Here is a 22365-nt window from a genome sequence, read left to right on the forward strand (position 1 = left end):
TTCACCTGCTTTGTTCTACCAGAAGCAAACATGAAAAAGAACATGGACTCTCTCCCTTTTGTTTGCAAAGGAAAATGGCATTTATTTTTCAAACCACACCACAAACAAACAAACACAGAATGAAACAGTCACCTGTCCTGACAAACAACAAATATATTTTCACCTTCTTGGATGACTGAAGAAACTACAGAGGAAAATAACCAGCTGATGTTTCACTGCATGTGTGCACCTTCAGAGAGAAACCACTAACATTACAGACCTAAGCCTAAAGGATTATTTTCCCTGTTTTTGGACTGTTACAACCAGATTAAGACTATGAAACTGGCTGCTGAGATGTGGTAAGTAATGGGGTTTCTTTTATCTCTCTGAGCAGTTGAGTGCATTTCGGTACAGAATGGAATTGTTTGCATTTTGTTGGTGACAGTCCACTCTGTAATATCTGTATTATATATCGATTATATATAGCAACTTATTCTTCTGTATATCTTGCCTATTGTTTGGGATCCCACTTTCTTTGTACTGGAAGCTCCTGGTCTTGTGACCTCTCCCACTCTGTCACCCTGCTTGTCTGGGTGATTCTGTCATGTTTGCTTTAGCACATCAGATGTGAGAATTTATGGATTTCATGAAGACACAACATGGCTTAATTTATGCTCTCCCCTGGATGGCTCCTGCTCCTGGTCCCTACCTCCCTCATTTTTTGTTGGAAGTGCAATCTTCTTTTGGGATAAACCAGCCACAAGATCATCAAGGCTGCAGAGCAATTTACAGCTGGATTGGCTACCTTTCCGATGGTGGACCTTTGCCGATATGATGTCCACCCATCTCTTTTCTGCTATGCCACAGGATCCCCCTGCAGAAATGCTACACTGTGGAAGCCCAGGCAGTCACAATCCAGAATGCTACCAGCCACTGCTCTCCTGTGAGTCTGACCTGTGCAGCGGCCTAGACCACCAGGAGACTTGAGCCAACTTCTGCAGACTGGACCTCCTCCACAATCGCAACTGCAGAAGAAGCATGTGAAGTGCCACCGGGCCCCGCACTTCAAGGGTCCTCAGCCACCCTCCCAGTAGGCCTCTCATCTGTCCTAAGGCTGCACAGCAGTCTCTGGCCTCCAGCAATTGCCTGCAGCAATTAAATAATGGTTTTCACACCAAGGACACTTTTTGGTGCTCCAAATTATGTCACTTGTCTACTCCCTCCAGTTTCGGCTCCGCCTTCCCCCCTTTTGGTGCATGGTGTGGACAATGGTGATGGACCCTCTCCAATTAGTTACCAGGCGATTAGTTCACAACCGTGGACTTGAAAGATGTGTACTTTCATGTTCCTATTTGGGTCATTGGAAGTTCCTCAGCATCATGTTCCAGGGTGAGGTGTTCGAGTTCTTTGTCCTCCTGTTCTGCCTGTCTGTTGCTCCCCACACTTTCTTGAAGTGCATGGCCTCTGCAGCTCCATGGCCTGAGGGTCAATTATCCAGATGACTGGCTTGCTGTGTGCTCAATTGCAGGAGCAGGTAGTGGCTCATTTGAGGGTAGTCCTCACACATCTCAAGGAATAAGGCCTCAAGATCAACCTGGAGAAGAGCCTTCTGGAGCCATGTCATGTAAAAAATATTTAAACATTGTTCAAGCAGGACACTGCATTTTAATGACCAACTTATAGAAACAATCCAACAAGATGTCTGTGCTTTACCCATAAAGTTTTCAACTGAGCCATGCATAACACAATGGGCACTTTATTCTGGTATTCTGAAGCTGAAGAATTTTTAATTCAAATACACCCCTGTTTACGCAGTCTTCATGAAAAACTGAATGCCTATTTCACTAAAAATTGAAGTGTTGAAGAGCCTCTTGAAATTATTTACAAATGTGCAAAGTTTAAAATTAGTTTTAAAACATATACATTATTTACACATTCTAATAAATTATATTAAATAAGATGCATTATAAATAAAGGGATGCATGTCCCTTTAGATATATGTTCATAGCTGCTGCAGCTTAACACTCAGGTGAAAATGTACCTTTCAGCAGGATAATGATCTAAAGCACGAGGCCACAGCTACACTAGAGTGGATAGAGAATAAGGAAGTGAATGTTCTTGAGTTCTTGTTGTTGATTTCCTATAACTACTTAAGTAAAGTAAAGCTACTTATCACAGTATCTGCTAAATAAATTACAATGAGCACAGAATTTTTAATTGGATTCCCAAAATCACACGGGGAAGCACTACGCAGTTTTCACTTCGTGCAGTAAATAACATCATCCAATTAAGACTGGTGCACCTCTGTAAAAGTGGAAAAGGCCTGGGGAAATACTGAAACTAGTCTACAGACAATACTCCTGAGCACATGAGTCTACTTTGGGGGGGGAGTCATTATTAGTACTTAACCTACGTCAGTACATTGCGTCAGTAACAGGAACACAACCTGCCTGGTACTTCTCAGACTGCATCAATGCACTGACATGTCAGAATGGTATTGTGGCATTATAAAGATGGTTTTGGTCACACTGTTATTATATAACGATTAAAAAAAATCAGAGAAAGAAGGTCAGAGGTCTTATAGTTTTATTTTTTTCATGTGTTTATTCCTTTAAGTGGTTTTAGTCATTACATTTAACATTTACTCTGGTTGTGTGAAATTACTGTAATTTACATCTGTGTGTGTGTGTGTGTGTGTGTGTGTGTGTATATATATATATATATATTGTGTGTATAGAGAGAGAGAGAGATGTGCTCTGATGCCTATTGTCTCCACAGGGAACTCCAAGCAGGGACTGAGGTGTAAAGCCTGTAAACTCAGCATACACTTGTGGTGTTCGTCAGAACTGTCCAAGCAGCAGTGCAATGGGAAGGTGAGTAAAAGCTTTCCCTTTGGGGTTATACTTTTTACCATTATTGGTGGGAAAGACTAGGGATTGCTGTTACTGGGTCTTCTCATGATACCATGTTAATTTACTCAACATTAATATTATTCTTGTATCTCTGAAACGTTGATGCTTTTCCATATATTCAAACTACACCAAATAACGCACAATCCATCTTGTCTCCTCTATCTGCAAATCTTTTCATTGGCCTGCTCATCACACTAGCTGACAGGTCAGCATAAGCTAGGCAGGACAGAGAATAACAGCATCATGGTGAGTCATTGATGGTGGAACATCTTCAAGATATAATGACCTCCAGGATTATTACAGATCACATCACCTCTTTGTTGGTAGTGAACTCAACATTCTGGACATGGACAATATCATGACAAGACCAAATTTCAGCATGAATCTCTATACCATTTTAGTGGACTAAAGTAAGACAGAGACTATGAAACTTTATTGGTAGACTGAAAACAAACTAAAACCTCCAATATTTCCAGATGATTGGACCACTGGAATGAGCTCCTTAGACCAACAGACTGAGACTGAGTCTGAAATTCAACATCATTTTAGAGTAGCTGAATGGAATTGTGAATAAAGTAAATGCAGGCAAAATGATCACTTAATACCACGTGAATAAAAATAAGAACAACAAAAGTCAGCTCTATGCACAGTACTGTATAATTAGGCCTTCCAAGAGCATGTGACAGTACACATAATTGAACTCTACTTTGTTTTTAAATATTACTTCAGTATCAACACATTCCTCTATTTCTTCTTCTATTTCTCTTGGTCTAAATGTACACTGAAGACAATCACATAATGGTCTTTTTTTGTTTTTACCACCACTTCATTTTTTTTTCTTTTTAAATATTCATGACATTAATAGATATAGAATAGCAAAAACTTTGTTTAGATATTAGTTAATACTCAAGTGGTATTGATGGGGAATGTTCCCCTTCCTGAAAAGTAATATGGACTGATGCTAATAACAGAGTGCAATAGCAGTGTGAATTTCATCCACACTAATGACAGGGTAATGGAGATGATTTGCGATTAAATAATAAAAAGAGGATTGGATATGACCACAGTTTAATAGAAGACGATTAGAAAGAAGATTGATCCGGAGCAGGGAGAGATCAGAAGATGACTAATCTGTACTCCACCAAGGCCAACTTCAGCGTGTCTGTTAATATAGAACAAAGCCCTGCTACACAGTGAACTCAAAGGATGATGCTTAAATCAGGTGTGCATTTTTTAATTTAATCACTAATGCAAAAGATGCCTTAGGTTTTGCCTCCAGTCAATTGGAAAATCAATCTTTTTATTACCAGCAGCCAAAGTTAATACACTGTGAAATTTCGTGTATGAATATGTATAGATCTTAGCTGTGTTGAGAGGCCCATCCAGGTCATTGTAATGCGGACTGGAGCGCCGCAGTGAGGCATCGGACGCCACTGGAAATTGACTCAGTGGGCCAAAACAGGAATACAGGAATGCATTTCTAAATTGTTTAATTTGCTATGAAAGTGGGCCTGAGAGAGCAGAGAAAAGCCAAAGGAACTCCCAGAATCCCTGAAACAGTATTTGCTACTACATGAGCTCACTGTGCTCCCACACTCTTCCTTATAGATGAAATGTGCAGACACTTTTGTGGAGCACACGGGCTTGTGATACACATATGAAGTGATAAACACTTCTGTGTTGTTTTTACTGTGCTGAGAGTCAAATGAACCTTTGACATGCATAAACACATATGGTCTACAATTATTTTGGTTGATTGGTTGAATTCATAACCAATCTTTATACCAACAACAAATAAGGGTGCACAACAACACACTGAATGTGGTGTATGGTCACACTTTTGAAAATGACAGCTCGCACTAAAAAATATAACCGTATAATCACTTCAGTTGCCTTTTTAATCTTTTTCCATAAAAAATGCAAATTATTATTTTAGAATTATTCAATATCTTATTGTTACAGGAACAGTGGAGGACGGGGGCTGTCTATGGAAACCATTAGATTGTTATGCATATGTGTCTATGCGTTTTTCATTTGATTTCATCTTGCAACACAAATAAGTATTAAGGTCTGTAAAAAAAAGGCATTTTGGAAATGATTGATACTGACAATCACTTCTGTAAGTCACTAAAATTGGCAGATATTGTTTAGTACGTTTGTACATTGTACATTTAGTCCCAGTGGAGAAAAAATAATTTCCCTAGCTTTCTATTGTGTTAGCAGAGTGGCCAGGGTGAGTCAGTGACGGGGGACAGGGGGGTGTAGTGCGTTTTCTCTGTGTGAGGAAATTGGCTGCCTGACTGTCGAAGCAGAGAGGTGAGGGGATCGATAGAGTCTCGGCACCCCCCTCCAGAGTGATATTGACCAAACCCCCACCCCTGAGGAAAGAGCAGCCCAGAGCAGGTCTCTAATTGAATGAATGTGTTTGGTTATGTGGAAGTGTGTGTGTTTGTTTGTCGCCTGCTGTTTGTGTGTTTCTATTTGCTGGTGTGTGTGTGTGCGTACTTTGTCTCAGTGAATCTGTGTGCAGGATTGAGTGGATGCATTGGCTTTCTATAGGGCCTGGTTTCAATGGATTTATTCTGATTGTCCCACAGACAAGTGATTAGTGGGTCTTACAAACACTGTAGAATGCCAATACTGTTTCTATATACAGTGAGGGTTACGTATCAAGTCTTAAACACCTCAATCAGGTACAAGGTCAAACTGTCCTTACATTTATCTGAGGGATGAAAGCCATGAATAGCCAGGGTTACATTAAAAGGCTACATTTAAAATATGGATAGGGTTGAGTGGTCAGAGGACTTTACAGCGCACTGCATTGTGTAAATAGCTTTACAACATGGGAGAGTACCTCTGCTGCTCTTGTTTACTGTGTATTAATGTGGCGCCATCCTTGTGATATAAATAGTCCCGTCCTGTGGGAAGATTAGGTTGCATTAACAGGGAAGATGTAATTACAATTCTGAGCACACTGAACCCGACCATACACATTAACTGGTGCTTACTCCGAGAATTAGTAAACTTGTGTCAAGTGTTGTGAAATATTACAGCTATTATAATCCTCCCTCTCTCTCTCTCACACTCCTTGTCTCTGTATTTCTTCCCTGTTGCATTCTGCCTTCTCTTCTCTCCCGTCTATTAGTTCTCCTGTTTCTCTCCTTTCCATGAACTCTGTCCCTTCTGTTTTTCTGTTCCACTCTTCCTCTCTCTCTCTCTCTCCCTCTCTCTCTCTCTCCCTCCCTTACTCTCTCAAACTATTTCTCCTTCCACCTCTTCCTCTGTGGATGATTCTCCCACCTTTTATTTCTCTCTCTCCCTCTTTCTAGGTCAATGTTAATTCCTGTTTCCCTGTCCCCTCTTTCTCCTTTATGTCTCTCCATTTGACTCAATGTGATATTTTCTTACCTTCTCTCCATCTCTCTCTCAGTCAGGGGCATTCAAACGCAACTTCAGCTCTCCGCTGCTTGTTAACGATCAGCTAGGAGTCGTTAAGGAAGTCCCTCCTCCTGGTGAGTATACTGATGAACTTCATTAATGTTTCATGGGAGCAAATGGAGACAAAAATTAAATGACAGCAGTTCATACCTGTGCCAATGACGACTCCAGTAGAACACAAACCTCGACTCATTCCCTCCTGCCCTGACAGAGCAGTGAAGGTTGATTATCCATCCATAATTCATGTCAGGCTCTTAAATTTTGTTCCAATTTGCTTGTCATTTCAGATTCAGTATGCCCCTGGTGCATCTTTTAAATGAGCTAATAAAAAAATAAAATAATAATAAAGTTTATCGGGTGTCATTCTTTTGCACACAGAGTGACTGGCCTTAAACTACCCAATACAATCTGTCTTCAGCTCTTCTCATTTTCCGGTTCTCCTTGGGCCCTCACTCTGTAATTGGATTTTTTTTGTTTCTGTTTGTGCAAGGAAAGGGAAAGTCTTTGTGAAAGTTCCAATGCAGCTTTCAGTGCTTTTAGATGCTCCTTTGATGCATTTTCACAGCTTGTTGTCGGCTCACACTTAAGCGAATTGAACTGCAGAAGCGAAAAGTGAAACATGTTTTATATATATATATATATATATATATATATATATATATATATATATTTTTTTTTTTTTTTTTTTTTTTTTTCTTGCTGCAAAACTAAAAAATGAGGAAAAGAGAAATTCCAAGTGACAGGCCTGAGACAGGATGTGACGGGTCACATTGATGCTCTATCTAGAGCCAGGCAGGATAAAGTTGTGATGAGGAGACTTGGCTTCAATATAGGATCAAAAAATTATCCAGAGATTTAATATAGAGAAAGACTTGTTAAACAGTAATGCCAAGGGGCTTCCAAGTGTCCAAATCTGTTAAAGCTTTGACTGGGAATGCAAGTTGAGCCCCATAAGTTAAACTGATTTTAACTGCAGCTGAGTCATAGCCAACTTTGACCAGGATTCCCTGAGGGCCATTGTGTAATTGGTTTAGTGCTGGGATGGTTTGGCGGGGTCAAACAAAGTTTCCCTGTGCCTCCCAACCAAGCACTTGTGAGTCAGCCATGTTATCAGTGAGAGCTGCATCAGTCCATACAGGTCTATAGCTATGCTGTTTGCAATGTGGACTCACAGTGTGAAAATAAATAGTTGACTTAATAGTGCGTTTTGTGGAGGACTTTGTCACAAGTCAGTATGATAGGGAACCAGGGTGAATAGTAATCTTTGATTCCAAATTGTGAGGCTATAACAATTTGACCACCACTGTACTCACAGGAAGCCTAAATGTTACCCAGATCAGAAACAGGGGAGCTGTCATACCACCATTTTTTTCTCTATTAGTACTATTTCTAAAAATGCACCAATAAGAAACCACTTTAAAACTATGGTAAAACAAATATAACAGGATCAACTTTCACATTATTTCTCTTGCTATGCTGCCTGGTAACAGCGGCTGACTTCTTACTGTATAAACCCAGGCATGTAGACCTGTGATCTGTGTGTGCGTGACTGTGTCTGTGTCTGTCTGTATGTCAGCAGTGGTGAAGAACCGCGTGGACCCTGTGTACGAAACCCTGCGCTATGGCACATCTCTGGCACAGATGAGTCGATCCAGCTTCGGCAGCGTCTCTGAGTCACCCACCAGAAGCATGGTAGGGGAGCTGGAAACTCTGTTGTAACTGCTTATTACACCACCACCACGTTTGTTATTACAATGCTTATTACACTTCAGCCCTGTTTGTCTGTATCCTACACTGCACACGTCTCTCTGTCAGACTATTAATATCTTCTGACTGCACACATCTGTTTTCCTGTCTGTCACACTTAGTCTATCCTGCAGTGCCATAGTGTCTCAGTGTTTGTCTGTCTGTTTGTCACAGTGTACACATCTTTTTGTGGTTGCTGGTCACACCACAACCATCTCTCTGTATTTCTCTGGACTTCCAGGCTTATAAATCTGTAAATGATTACCTGCAGTTCCTCCTCTGTGAGCTGCATCCCTTTGTCTGTGTCCACTGTAGGCAGCAACCCAGTACAATGCACCTGCCTGCAATTCGAACTATATCATCCCTTTAAAAGGCTTAAAGAAAATGATGCCAACTGTTAATTGTGAAAATATAATAAACAACATTTAAGAATTGGAGAGACCAAAGCTGGGTATAATATAATAAGTACATCCTAAGGCAGGCAGCACGCAGATCTCTGTGGCCTGTGTTGTTTTGGCCTTATGTATAAAGGATGGTTATAGTCCAGTTCACAAGGATCTCGAAACAGATAACAGATAAACAACACAAAAGTGACCTACGTTCTTTACAAAGATTTGCACTTTCAAATAAGTTGTTTAATGTTGAACCAAGTACTCTGCTTCTGTGTCTGAGGTGTAGTTTGTGTGTGATAAGGTTTTTTACAGAAACAGTGACATAGCTTGTGAGACACACATCAGTGCAAGAAGGGGAAAGGCTGTGTACCTGGTGTGGTTTTAACAGAACCAATGTGCAATGTCCTTGAAGGACAACTTTTCAGATGATGGACTACAAATGAAGTGTTGGATCCAGGCCTTTAGATTTCAGTGAGCCTACAAGGATAGATTTGCCCCTGCCTCTTGGGTAATCCTGCGTCTATCTGGGCCCATGTCACTGACTCTTCCTCTCCCTCTCTCTCTGTCTGCAGGGTGAGAGGAGTGAGGGGGCGGATGATGGGGAGGACAGTCAGCGCAGCACCGAAGAGGAGGGGACCCAGACGCCTGTGGGTAAGAGACAGTCTCTCACACTGCATAGAAAGATATTGCAAGAGCAATGTGTGAAATCTCTCAGGCCCTGGGAGAAAGATCCATAGTACACTGGATTTGGATGAAGATATTGTGTGAGCCCTACATGCTGTACACCAAACACTACTAGAGAGTTTACTGTTGAGCCATTATAGGGGGCAATACAATCATGACAATCAGGGCTATGAATGAGCGAAGAATGACCTCTCTCACTGTACAACTGCCCTTGACAGGCTTCAGTGCAGGCAATTATGGCAGGCTTTACAATATAAGCAAAAATGTATAATCTCACTGTTGAGCTATTGAAGGCCTTTGCGTGTGTGTGGAGGGAGGTGGGACTGACCTTGTCACTGTTTTGTGCAGCTCAGTGCTAGGGGACTGAAATCATTGATTTTTCCCTCCCTCCCTCCCTCCTTCCAGCTCTCAATCCCTCTGAAACTGAGAAGGCCATATCTGAAGACAGAGTCAGCTTGAAGGTACCAGCCTCTTCATTATTCATCATCTCATTGGATCTCCTTGACTTGTGGTGCCCTAGAGTCTAACTTTCTGCTTTCTCCTCCTTCTCTTCCTCCTCTGCTCGCCCTCCCTCCTCCCTCTTCCAACCCATGCCAACCTGTATCCGTCACCCTTTCTGCTCTTCTTTCCCCTTCCCACCATCCTGTCTTCCTGTACACCCATCTCATTCAAATCCTCCATCCTCCATTCTCCTTCTTTGTATCGTTCTTTCTGCTTTCCTCTCCATCTACTTTCCTACTCTCTCTCACCCTGTCATCAGGCTACAAAGCGGATCGAGGTGCATGCCATACACACCTACGTAGTGCTGTACAAATTTCTCCCCCAGGAGCTGAATGACCTAGAGCTGCAGTGAGTAGAAGCTGTGGGAAGGGTTACTGTTAGGGCTGCCATATCGCTCTGTAATCCTCAGGACACTTTAAGAGAGATTTAAAGATTGCCCATTAATTGAAAGAAACTAACACATGGATAATTATGATTTGCCAAGGAGAATACTGATGTCTAACTGTGGTGCATGTCAAATGAGCGACTCTCTGATAAGCTGGTCAGTGCTTCTGATGTCATCAGGCAGAGCAATTAAAATACAGAAAAGTATGATTAACATTGATTTAGAAAATTATAGCCACAAATGAATGGGTGATCAGTGTTAGTGTTAGACATGTTAGTGGTGCACTATAATTAGGCGTCAACATTCATCTTCAAAGGTGGCATAGTTTATGCAACTATTTTAAAACCCAGAGCAGTATGGTGGCCCTAGTTACTGTGTGTGTGTGTGTGTGTGTGTGTGTTTGCATGTCTGTCTGTATCTGTTCTTGTGTCGGTGTGTGCTCAGGGTAATGGAGGGAGAGAAAAAACATCTATTTGACTTTATTGCTGCCCCCCTTGACGTTATGTTGGTGGTGTGTCATTTAGTAGCGTCTCTTTAAAAGTTTTCCATTTTCCAGATGTATCATTGTGTGGTACCCTAGTTCAGAACAGGCTGCCTCGATAATTTATAATTGATGTGAGAGGACACCAAATACAAAGTTTTACTTAGACAGAGGAGGAGGGCTTGAGAGAGATTGGAGAGATTTGCTCAAAGATGTGCGCCCCAAAGGCACAGCAGTAAAAAAGAGAGGGAGAGAGATGGGTGAAGTTAAGAAAGACAGATAGACAGATAGAGCGATGGGAGAAAGCAGTAGATAAGGTGAGCTAAATTGAAACCAATAAGGAGGGACAGAGAGGGACAGATAACAAATGCAGAGAGTGAAAGACAGAAGAGGGGGTGAAAGAGCTGTGACAGTGTAAGCAGTGAAATCCTGCTGGGGGTATCAGTAAAGAGGAGGAGGCTAGTGGTGTTCAGTGCCAGGCTGTGTGTCAAGCAGTTTGTTCATCAACCATTCTAGTAGTGGGGTTTAGTCCTTAGTCAGTGCAGGAAAGAATGTGCAATAGAAGGCTGTCCAAAATATCCTACTAGCACAAGGAACTCTCTTTAGCCTTGAACAGGAGAGACTAAGAGGGAAATTTGATTCAGATATTCAAAATCCTGACAAACATGGACAAACTCAACCCCAATATATTCATCAAGACTTGACAAGTGGAAATACGGATCAGGGTAATGCAAATAGCTGGCTCTTCTTTACACAAAGAGTTGAGGAGGTTTGGATCAGCCATGCTTTCTCTCCAAATTCATTCACAAATATCTGGTTTACAATCTGGGTTCTTCATTAGTGGGTCAAATGGGTCCCCTCCCATTTATAACCCATTCGATTTTCTTATTAGCCTTATTATAGAAAAGGTCAAGCTACCAGAAACTGTTGTGTGTTTGTCTTGTTCTGTTTCATACATTTTATCTCAATGGTTGGGTTTTTCATTTTAAAATGGCTGCAAATGTTTTATGGTGGTATTAATACTTCTTATACAGAGGCAGGAATTCACACGGGCCTACAACAGTATACAAACAATGTTATTACTATTAGTTATGAATCCTATGCTATACTATACTAATAATAACACTATAGAGATGGGTAAATACATTAAACACATTAAATAAACTATCTATGCATTTCACTATATGGCTTCTGAAATCATTTTAGAAGGATTTTTGGGAGTGCTACAGAATGGACACTGACTGAGCTGATTGACACTTAAAATTGAAGAACAGATGCAAAGTCTGTATTGATTAATCAGCACTATGGGAAGAAATGATGGAGACTGATTGACCTGGCAAGAGGAAAGGCATTTTTCAGATGACCTAATTTTCAGGCATGAATGACATGAATGTTTAATTAATTGGAATAACCCGATATTTAATACACAAATCAATGCACTTGCTCTCTGTCATATTTAAGGCATTCCAGGCAGGCAAATCCGAAAGATGGAACAATGCTTTTGTGTGGCACTATTGCTATGCTTTGGAAGACTCCAATGTCTTTAATATTCATACACTGGAAATGGTTTAGGTCTATGCCCTTCAGGCTGTCCGTGAAAAGCTTACATAATTACTGGAATAGAGCAACTACAGAATTCATAGATCCCATTGCTACCCCTAAAATCAGCACAATAAAAACTATAGAAGCAGGCAGATTAATTGTAATTTGAAGATATGATTTTAAATGGGGAAAATTTTGTAAAACGTCCTGTTAAATGGCTTTGGAATTAAGTAGGTGTCTAAAATGTATTATTCACTTGGAAGATTTCACGTCCTCTTGATTTCTATTGTTACTTGATACTTGTATTTTATTTATCTCTTTGCTCTCTATATAATGGGATTAAATCACATTTAGATCATTTGTGCAGGAAATGTATGGTTATTCTAGTCAATTTTATTTGGTTTTGTCAAATCATTCTATTTATTGTATATAGATATCTCCCCAATGATTTTTGGTTTAGAAAGTGTTTGAAAGCAACAAAAGGTGCATTGCTTGCTCTCTCTCTTCCTCTTTCATTTTCTCTCACTCCCTCTCTCCCTCTCCCTCTCCCTCTCTCTCTCTCTCTCTCTCTCTCTCTCTCTCTCTCTCTCTCTCTCTCTCACTCTTCTTAGGCCTGGCGACCGTGTGCAAGTCACAGATGACTCCAATGAGGACTGGTGGAAGGTGAGGTTCTTAATTAATTTTATTCAATGTGTGTGCAATTCTCTTGTCATTCTGTGTGTGTGTGTGTGTGTGTGTGAGTAGGCATAGTGTTCATGCTTGAGAGTCTACAGGGCTGTACAGCTTATATCAGCCCACCAGTCTCCCCTCCTCCCCCACAGGAAAGCCATTTAAAAACAACACGACAAAAATAAAACTCCATTTATGTGGAAGGCACCCGAACATGGAAATATAATGGATTTAACAAACACTGCGACCTGGAATGCCATTTAATGAAAGTTTAATGAGGTTTAGTCATTCATTTGTTGTTTTTGTTTTAAGGTTTTTTTTAAGTTTTAATGGAATCATTATAAATGTCTCACTGCAGAAAGGTTGAGTGGAGCAATTGACAGTTCAGATGCAGAGAAATTCTGTCTCAAATACACAAACACGCAAACACACACAGAGGACATTTGCTGATTGCTGGTTAAGGGCAACAGATATCACATCAAACACATCCAGCATAATTGATAGCAGTTCACACAACCTGGGTGAATGGAACCATTTGTCTTCAGTCCTTAAATAGCATATCAATTTATGTTAAACTTTGGTGGATTCAAAATGCCCTACAACACTCTACAGAATGTTGCCTGATAGTAACTCTATTACTGTGAAGACTAACGTCCTAAGTTAGCATTGTACAAGTGTGTAGACAGATAGACAGAAAGTCAGGCAAATAGATGTGCAATCAGGTAGACAGGCAGACAGACAGACAGACACAGAAGATAAGCACTCAGTCAATTAGATATCAAGTCCTTCCTGCTTGCTTTCAAGGCCCTAAGTGGCCTGTTCCCAACATACATTAAAAATAATCTTCTTTCTGTACCAAAGATTAAAGGTTTTTATCATTTGTAACAGTTTTGGAGCTCCCTCCCTCTGTCTCTTAAGAACTCAGAGACTGTTCGTGTTTTGAAGTCATCACTTAAGACCTATATTACAGACTGGGTTACTGTAATGTAAAGTATTAATCTACTGTTGCTTTTCTTGTGAAGCTCTTTGGGATTTGTTTGAATTAAAAATTCAATATAAAGTAAATGTATTATTAAATGTATTGTTATTACAATTGTTATTATTGGGAAGGCAGGCATTTGCACCAATGTTTCTTTCTTCTCCACAGGGGAAGAGTGGAGACAAGGTGGGCTTCTTCCCGGCCAACTTTGTGCAGCGGGTGAGGCCGGGGGAGAGGGTGTGGAGGGTCACCCAGTCCTTCCATGGCAACCGCGAGCTTGGACAGATGACCGTGAAAGAGTCCCAGGTGAGCCGGACATGGACCACACGCAACGCAACGCAACACAACACACAACATGCACAGAACCCCACACGAGGGGCTGACTACACCATGCTTTTCAATCCTGCCTGCAGCCAGCAACACTCCAGCAAGACCCCAGAGCAAAGGAAGTATTTATTTGTTTATTTCTTTAAAATGCATTTTCTAATTGGTGTCACTGAGAAATGTTCCTCTTCAGTGCACATCTGCCTATAATGCACTTCTCTGATTGCTTTCAAAGGTCAAAATGTTCTCTTTCTGTACACTAAACAAGAGCAGATTAGCCTAAACTTGGCCACACAGTGTACTACTTAGTATTAGCAAAATTGCACAAAACATTAAGAAGGCATATAACATCAGCCTGATTGCTGATGTTATTATATATTTCTGCATAGAAATCTTTGCATGCACACACACAGCTACACAGACTGATTTCACAGTTTCACAGTGGTGCAGAACCATACAGGCAGATAGATAGAGCTTTATTAATATCAAATTCAGGCTCTTTCCTACTCACACAAACAGACAAACACACAGTATCTGACACGTACACAGAGTTTATATGAGGCCGACACGTTCTCACGCTCGCACAAACATGGAGACTGACAGCTAAGCCCTGCACCACTGCTGTATACTGCAATGCACTCACTGTCTCTGTACTCTCAATGCATTTCTTTCTCAAGCCAACAAGATCTAAGTCCTGATTCTCCATTGATGGTCTCAGTATCCCAACATCCTTTTCAAACTATAAAATGTTTGTCGCTTCACCTCCAAATACTTTTTGTCAAAATAACAAACATTCTATTTAACTGGCTACTGCACAGTGAAAATGAAATTTTAAACACTTGTAAAATCATTAAAATTTGTTTATAAAGTGACTGACACATATTTTCTACAATAACTAATTCTACAATAACATGTAATATAGTCAATCCCGGGCTAGCAGGATTTAGTACAGACACTAGAAGTTAAGTTGAGAAATGAAAAATATATACACACATGACACCTATATAAATTATGTAACTAGTCTTATAAACTATTTACCTCCATGTCCCTGCTGAGTGTTTTAGAAATTGGTTCATCCTTCCTCTCTCTCTCGCTCTGTCCTCCTTCTTGGCCTGTGTCTCGCTCAGTCTCTCCAGCCCCCCTTCACTCACACACCTGCTTGTCTTGCTCTCAGATCTGCGTGGGGAAGAATGAGGAGGTGAACGGCTTTCTGAGGCTGACCAGCGGGAAGAAGCGTGGCCTAGTCCCTTGCGACCTGCTGGAGGAGATCTGAGCCTATTCCTGCTGCCTGCACCCCGACAAAAAACAAAAGCACACACACCGCCCCCCAGCGCGTGGCTGAGCCTGGGACACCCCTGAAACCTGCACCTCATTGCACCCTCGGATCGAGCGGGAGGGGAGGGGGAGAAGGTCAGGGGGCAGCTTGGCGATACAGCAGGGGCCCACGCACCGCAAAACCTGGAGTTCTGAGGGTTTGCGGGCCGACGCTGCCTTCGTCCTGAACCCCAAATATTCCCCCCCCAACAGCACACCCTGCACTGAAGACTGGTTCACCCCCAAATCACCAAACTGCATGGCTGGACCTATGGGCACTCCTTAAGTGATTACTGTGTAATTACAGGTCTAAGTGTTACAGATATAATTAGTGTTATTTTTTTCATTATTATTACTACTATAGAGACTTAGAGTTACTGTAATTAGTACAGCAGCGAACCTGGGAGGTATCCACTCACCCAGTTTGACCTCAGGCACAATTTGGGAATCCAAAACAGGTTTCTACTGAAGCTGCTGCTTTCATTGTCTGTATTAAGACTGTAGGTCCCTCTCCCAGTTTGCCAGGCTCAGCCAGGAGAGAGGGAAGATGAGGTGGGACGGTGGGAAAGGTCACCACTAGCTTCGGAGATTCTGATAATGGTGAAGGTGCGCTGCATGACAGAGAGGATAGGAGTTTGCTCCTTAACCGACTCGCACAGAGTCTGTGTAGTTTTACTTGTAGCTTTCTAACAGCACTTCTAAGGTTGCTATGTACTCTAGATTGTTTGGCATGTGTTTCCTTGCATTGTTCCAGCAAAGTCTTTGCTGGAAGGGGTTGTGGGGGGGAGAGGGTAGAGCTGTGGGACTGGGAATGTACTGTCCTGTCTCAAATTTATTTATTAGGGTGGTATTGTACAGTAGGAATGCACAACTCCACTTCCTTGAACAGTCTACGATCTCTCCTAGTAGAGCTAGAACACAGTGTTTAGACTAGTACTGACCAGGGCAGTGAAAAGCTGCATAGAGATATAGTGTGTATTATCCCATTTTCCTGGGGCTTTTGTCCCTTGAGTTTGAATGAAATGGAGCTGTTTTCAGGACAGTATCCAGCAATGGAAATGAGCTCATTTCTTTGACACTAACAATGTTTTTTACAGACAGCACTTGTTATTTTCCATGTTGTGGCTGGGCTTTGTGTGTATTCTGGGAACTAAGGCTTGGGACACTTTGTAACAACCCTAATGGCCTATTTGTGAATTCATTTTCAATCAGTCAGCACTGCTGGTGGCAATTAAGCAATATTCCATATAGGACACATTACAGAGATTTGAAGAATATTCCACATAGTGGTTCCACTATGCATTTGTACATCAGAGCCACACAGAAAATGAATTTTATTAAACATATCACTATTTAAACATATATATCTTTGGAAATAGAATATATATTTCACAATATATTTAAGTATATTTCAGGCAAATATGGATATATACAGTATATCGTGTGTGTCTTGTGTTTTTAATATGCATGCTTTTCTGTCCTATTCTTTGCATCCAGTTTACAGTAGCTTTTAGTATCAATATGCCTGGTGAACATATAGCTACTGGAGCTACTGTGTTTGCTTAGTGTGTCTTTGAAAGAGAGCACATTGCGTTATCCATTGTTCTGGGATTGTTTTACATCCCACCTGATTGTAGCATTAACCATGGCTGCCCTGCCCTGGGTCTGGCAGTGCTAGTGCTGAGCATCTTTGGGGGCCAGGGTTTTCACAAGGCAGGCTTTAGTTCACTGCAGCAGAGCTGTCCATTAAAGCCCAATGTGTGGAAGAGGGTGTTTGTATAAAGAGTAATTTGTGTTTCCTATGGAGCCCCAGAGATAACGTAGTTGAAAATATATATATAAGATAAAAGCATGCGCAATCACATTCTGAACATTTATTAATTCATGTGCATGTTTGATTCACACAACTTGGCAATCAATGGGCTCATTATTAAGTATGGTTCCTAATTTGAGCATATTGTTTTCAATTATGTAATCTCCAGGGGTCTGTAGTTCCCGCTTGATAGGATGATGTACAGTTTTAAGAAAAAGGTCCTCATTTGTGAATAACCGGTGTACGGGCCCCTGGAAAGAGAGATGGGATCAGTCCCAGTTGAGAGAGGTGGAGTCAGAGGGCTGTTACTGAGTGCCGCTCTGTGGGGAGAGTCGTCATCCATGCCTGGATTATTGCCTCGCACCAGCAGACCCAGCCTGTTTCATCAAGCCAGCAGAGAGGAAGGGAGTTATAAATAAACTGCGCGACAGCTTCACAAAGAGGAGCAGCAGCTCCTTGAAGAGATTATTGTCTTTTGAAAGGAAGAAAAAAATCTGTCAAAGCATCCGTGTGAAGGGCTTGAATGTGCTCTTCCTGACTGTCTGGTGCTCAGCGTGCCTCCCAGTGCGGTGCAGAGGGAGTGATTTGCAGGAGGAGTTGGGCCAGGGAGTGGGGGAGGGGAGGACAGGGAAGGGGATTGGTGGCATCTATACACTCACACTTGCTATATGAGGGCTGAGTGCAGGGGTGGATTTTGAGCTGTGGGTCTTTGTGATTGTATATTTAGCATAAGGGTTGTGTGCACGTGTGCTTCTGTGAGATCAGCGGAAAGTATTCACAACCTGCATTTGAAACAGTGTTATTCAGTGATGTTTAGTTTTCTGAATAATTGTTAATGACATAATTTGAATAGATCAATTATAACATTTCAGAGGGTACTGGACACTGATTCAACCTGGATTCATCTTGTTGGCACAGGAGGTGGACAAGAGACTTGGAGATCAGTTTGCACAACCCCTGTCTTAACTACACGTAACATTAGTGTAGTTTAATCACCTTGATTTGTATAATTAAATTAGTGAATCACTAAATTGCCTTGTTTCAATTAAAGGCTTTGAATACTTTTGACTACAATTGTATAACAGTTTGTCTTTATAAAGATATATGTGGAATATAAGGTGAAGTCCGAGTGGGAGAAAAAGTACTATATGTAAAAAAAGAAAATGTGTAGAAAATGCTGCAGTAAGTACCCTAATAGTCCAAATATATATGTATTAATTTATGAATAAATATAAAAAAGAAAGTACAGCTGATGTGTTTATAGGTTCAGTCATGTTTAAGAGCATAAGGAAGATTGCAAAACAAGGTGGCTGATCAGACCATCTCTCTCAACAGATCCAACAATCTCATCTGACTTTTGACTTACAGGTAGTGGATTTTGTGAGGAACACAAAATTGGTAAAACTGATGCTTCTGAAAAGCACTACAGTGTTTCTAGTCAGGCTTGTGAGTGTGTGAGAGTGTAAGGTGTGCATCTATGTCTGAGAGTGAGGTGTCTGTGATAATCGGCGTTCCTCTCCCTGCCCTGTTTGGCTTCTCTCCAGACCTGTGCTGCACTGGGATTTACACAGCCTTAATTTAGACTCCAGTAGCTCACCTGTTATTTATAGCTGCACTTGCACTTTATTAATTGCGGCATTCAATTCCAGTAGGGAACAAGCCACAGAAAACAGGAAACAGACTTGTGTATTTAGAGACATGCATGTCAATTATTTTCCTTTGCACAGTGTGCTGAATGCAACTGGCAATATTAATCTTTGCATTGTCGTTACATGTATTTGTCTAACACACATATCCAAATATTTGCTGTTTAAAAATACCAGCAACTGCTGTAGCACATTCAAATGAAGAGTAATTTTAAAAACCTATAGCTTTGTGTTTCATAAGTACTGTATAACTGTGTATTGTGTGGGAATGGTAATATAATACAAATGATGCACTTGAAAAGACTTGATTTTTTCTCAAATGTTTGTGAGCAGACACAGCCTGCTCAAAGTAGAGTTGCAGTATATTAATGACCTTAAATGAGGTTATGGAACAAGTGTTTAATCACAATTTTTTGGAGCATTTTTCTAAGCCTATTAAATCGGCTGGGGTGGGAAAAGCAAAGCAGATTTAATGTTATTAAAATTTGCTCTCACTGTTCGGGCTCTTTGATGCTGCCCTCTGAGAATATGTGATGGAAGAGTTTGGAAATGACTGATATGTCTTTGAGCCATTCCCCCCCGGGACGGGCACTGATCGAAGTGTGGTGTTATAGCTGTCTTCTTGTACTGTTGTCAATACTTGGCGTATATTGTGTGTGATGGAAATGGAAAGGGAGCTTGCCACTGAACTGAATGTCACGTGTATAGGTCCCTACATTGTTAAACATTTTTTTTTTCCATTGTCTAAGAAAAGCTCCTTCTCTCAAGCAATTCCCAGCTCCTTCTCTTTGCATTCTGCCAGTGTCTCTGTCTACAGGGATATTTTCTTCTGCGCAACTGAATGTTTACGAGAAAGGTCAGGAGACAGAATCCTGTGAAAGCCGTTGACAGAAATAGCAACTGTGTCTTGGAGAAAATGGGAGAAAAAAAAAAGGGGATCAAGATCTACCAGATGTTATATAACAATTATAGCTCTGCTAAGCAGCCACCCACAGTAAACCGGCTTGAAAAGAAGAATGTATACCTACAAGGTCCATCACACTATTCATTCTCTGACAGCCTTTGTTGGACCCTTTCCTAATGTACTGATCCAGAGACACCCCCCAAAGGAGCCTACCATTGAAAAGCTCTGGACATCACTCCAACACTGACAGAAAAAGCACAGGACTAAATACAGACCCTTTTCAGCACTGTAGCAAATGGAAACAACAAGGTTGCTGTTGTGTTTGTTGTATCTACAGAGAAGTCCCTGTTTGCAGTATGCAGACCATCTGTATAAAGAACTCCTCTGAGCAGCATCCAAATATTTGGTGATTTCATACAACCCCCACCCCCTCTATTAGTATAAATTAAACTAAATTAGTATAATAGAACATTTTGGTTGGTAATACATCTACTCATGAGTAAGACTGGTTCTAATTTGATTTATTACATTTTGCAGTTTTTCAAATAGTTTTTTAATGGGACTTTTTGCAGCCATTTATGAGAATAGATAATCTGTAGGTATGTTAAGGTACAGTAACTCTAACAAACATACACACCATCCTTACTCATTAATAAATCTTTTACCAACTGGAAAAACATGCCCCAGGCCATGCTGGGGCTGTAATGGTGAAGTCACAAGAAGATGCACTAAATGTAATGGAAGACAATGAAGGGTCTCTGGATGCTGCTTGACGATAGTGCTGCAAAATGGAGCCAATACTAACGAATCATCCCCTAGTTGCCTCTACACTGAAACAACATGCATTAAGACTATTCCAAACTGACATTTTAGTGATAATGCACGAGGGTCAATAAAATAGATCATGTATGAGTCATATATGAGTTGACCTCTTTTTTTAATCATGTCATTATATATTGTGTAGTCCCATATTTACGTCATATTGTCTTCTGTTAATTGCTTTCTCGCTTTCATTTGCAAACTGATCCAAAAATAAATCACACCTCACTACAATAGGTAGCTGTAGTACTGCCAAGCATTTTTACAGTTCCTTGTTGAACAGGGGAGTGAAATATTAATAACAATTAATCTGTTTTTTTTCCATTGTCTGTGGAAGGAATCCCAACACCTTTCCTAGACAAAAAGTAAACCAAACCAAAATATGTAATCCTATTTCAGTCTAGAGGCAACTTTCCAAACACCTCTCATCTCACAGTGTCCACACACTGAATGGGTTGTGGCAGCCAGAAAGCACTGTTCGGCAGCGTTTCCTCCTCTCATTACCAACGGCTGTGCGCTTTGAAGTGTCGCTGTTGAAAAGCGCTGTACAGTAAGCTAGTCTGAACCCTTGCAAGGATCACTAGGGGGTTATTTTCTTTCTTTGTGACACGGCTGAGAGCCCTGTCATACTTTGCGCAATATGGCAATAATTAGTTTAATGATTCTAGTTCTGTAAATGTATCTTGCTATGTAAATATATACAAAAATAAAATTATATATGTGTGTGCATGTGCATATATATATATATATATATATATATATATATATATATATATATATATATATATATATATACAGCTCTAGAAAAAATTGAGACCACTCCAAGTTCAGAAATCAATGTTGTTAGTGGTCTCAATTTTGTCCAGACCTGTGTGGGTGTATATGTATATACTACTAATATATCTCTGTATGTCTGGATCTATATGGAATGTTCTATATTGCAGGGCAAGGCAAAGGTGGGAGACGGGTCAGAGGATATTGATGAGTAAATTGCTTTAAACACATGCTGCAAAAGGCTTATACATTACTGCATTTTTCACAAGCTTAAAATGCAGTTTTCAGGTAGATATTCCACCAAAGGCATTGCTCATTTGTACAGCCTTCCCAGCAATCTGGATATTTTACAAATGTGTGCAAATACAGACACAATCATCTATCAACGTAGAATAATTTGGCCTAGGAGCATAATTAGCATTGTTTATTTTGTGAGTGTAAAGTGATACTCCTAACTAGGAGTATCGCTACCCTTGAGATCCCTAGACTGCTGGTCTGCTGGTCCAAAAACATATGAGACAGTGATTTAACTGAGTTTGACACAAAGTCAGTTGTGAGAGGTGGTGCCTCTCCTGGACATGCTTGGAGCTGCACTAAAGTCACTGTTTATAAATGTTGGAGAGAGAACCGAGGGCACAAGGTTGGAGACGCTATCAGATGGCCTCCGACGCAGCTGCTATATAATCTCCACCAGTGAGACAGAAAGGAAAATGCCAGCACTAATCCCACAATCTGCACCATCCTCCCACTGGCCCCCTCGCTCTCTTTATGCATGACAGTTTAGACCGAGGAGCCTCGGACATGACTTTAATAAAGCGCCGAGTGTAACATCTTCAGCTCTTGTGCGTCTTTTTTTCTTGTTCTTCTAAATCAATCTCCCTGAGCATCCATAGCAACCAGAGAGCACGCAGGATAATAAACGAGAGAGGGGAAAAATCTGATCTTGTCTAAAATGTCACATTATATTAACAGCAGCTGCAGCCTGAGGTGCGGAGTGGAAACTCAACCTGGTAAACAAATGTGTGACCCAGTGTGGTTTCTCGCTGAAAGCAACCCCTCACCT

At 40.9% G+C, this 22365-nt stretch overlaps 1 protein-coding gene across 2 annotated transcripts in view; it reads left to right on the forward strand.

Moving 5' to 3' along the window:
* LOC136746443 (SH3 and cysteine-rich domain-containing protein 2-like) overlaps positions 1-19742 on the forward strand; it is a 35860-nt gene extending 16118 nt beyond the window's left edge. The window contains exons 3-11 of one of the 2 annotated variants that reach the window (XM_066698938.1): positions 2758-2852; positions 6322-6403; positions 7909-8021; positions 9040-9118; positions 9557-9612; positions 9912-10000; positions 12672-12723; positions 13877-14014; positions 15207-19742. In XM_066698938.1, coding sequence (XP_066555035.1) covers positions 2758-2852; positions 6322-6403; positions 7909-8021; positions 9040-9118; positions 9557-9612; positions 9912-10000; positions 12672-12723; positions 13877-14014; positions 15207-15305 — 803 coding nt within the window. In that variant the 3' untranslated portion in view covers positions 15306-19742. Of the gene's footprint in view, positions 1-2757; positions 2853-6321; positions 6404-7905; positions 8022-9039; positions 9119-9556; positions 9613-9911; positions 10001-12671; positions 12724-13876; positions 14015-15206 lie in introns of both variants that reach the window. The other variant, XM_066698937.1, reaches the window with a different exon arrangement.
* The last annotated feature ends 2623 nt before the right edge of the window (positions 19743-22365 follow it).

This window comes from Amia ocellicauda, chromosome 3 (genome assembly GCF_036373705.1).
Source record: "Amia ocellicauda isolate fAmiCal2 chromosome 3, fAmiCal2.hap1, whole genome shotgun sequence".
NCBI classification, from domain to species: Eukaryota; Metazoa; Chordata; class Actinopteri; order Amiiformes; family Amiidae; genus Amia; species Amia ocellicauda.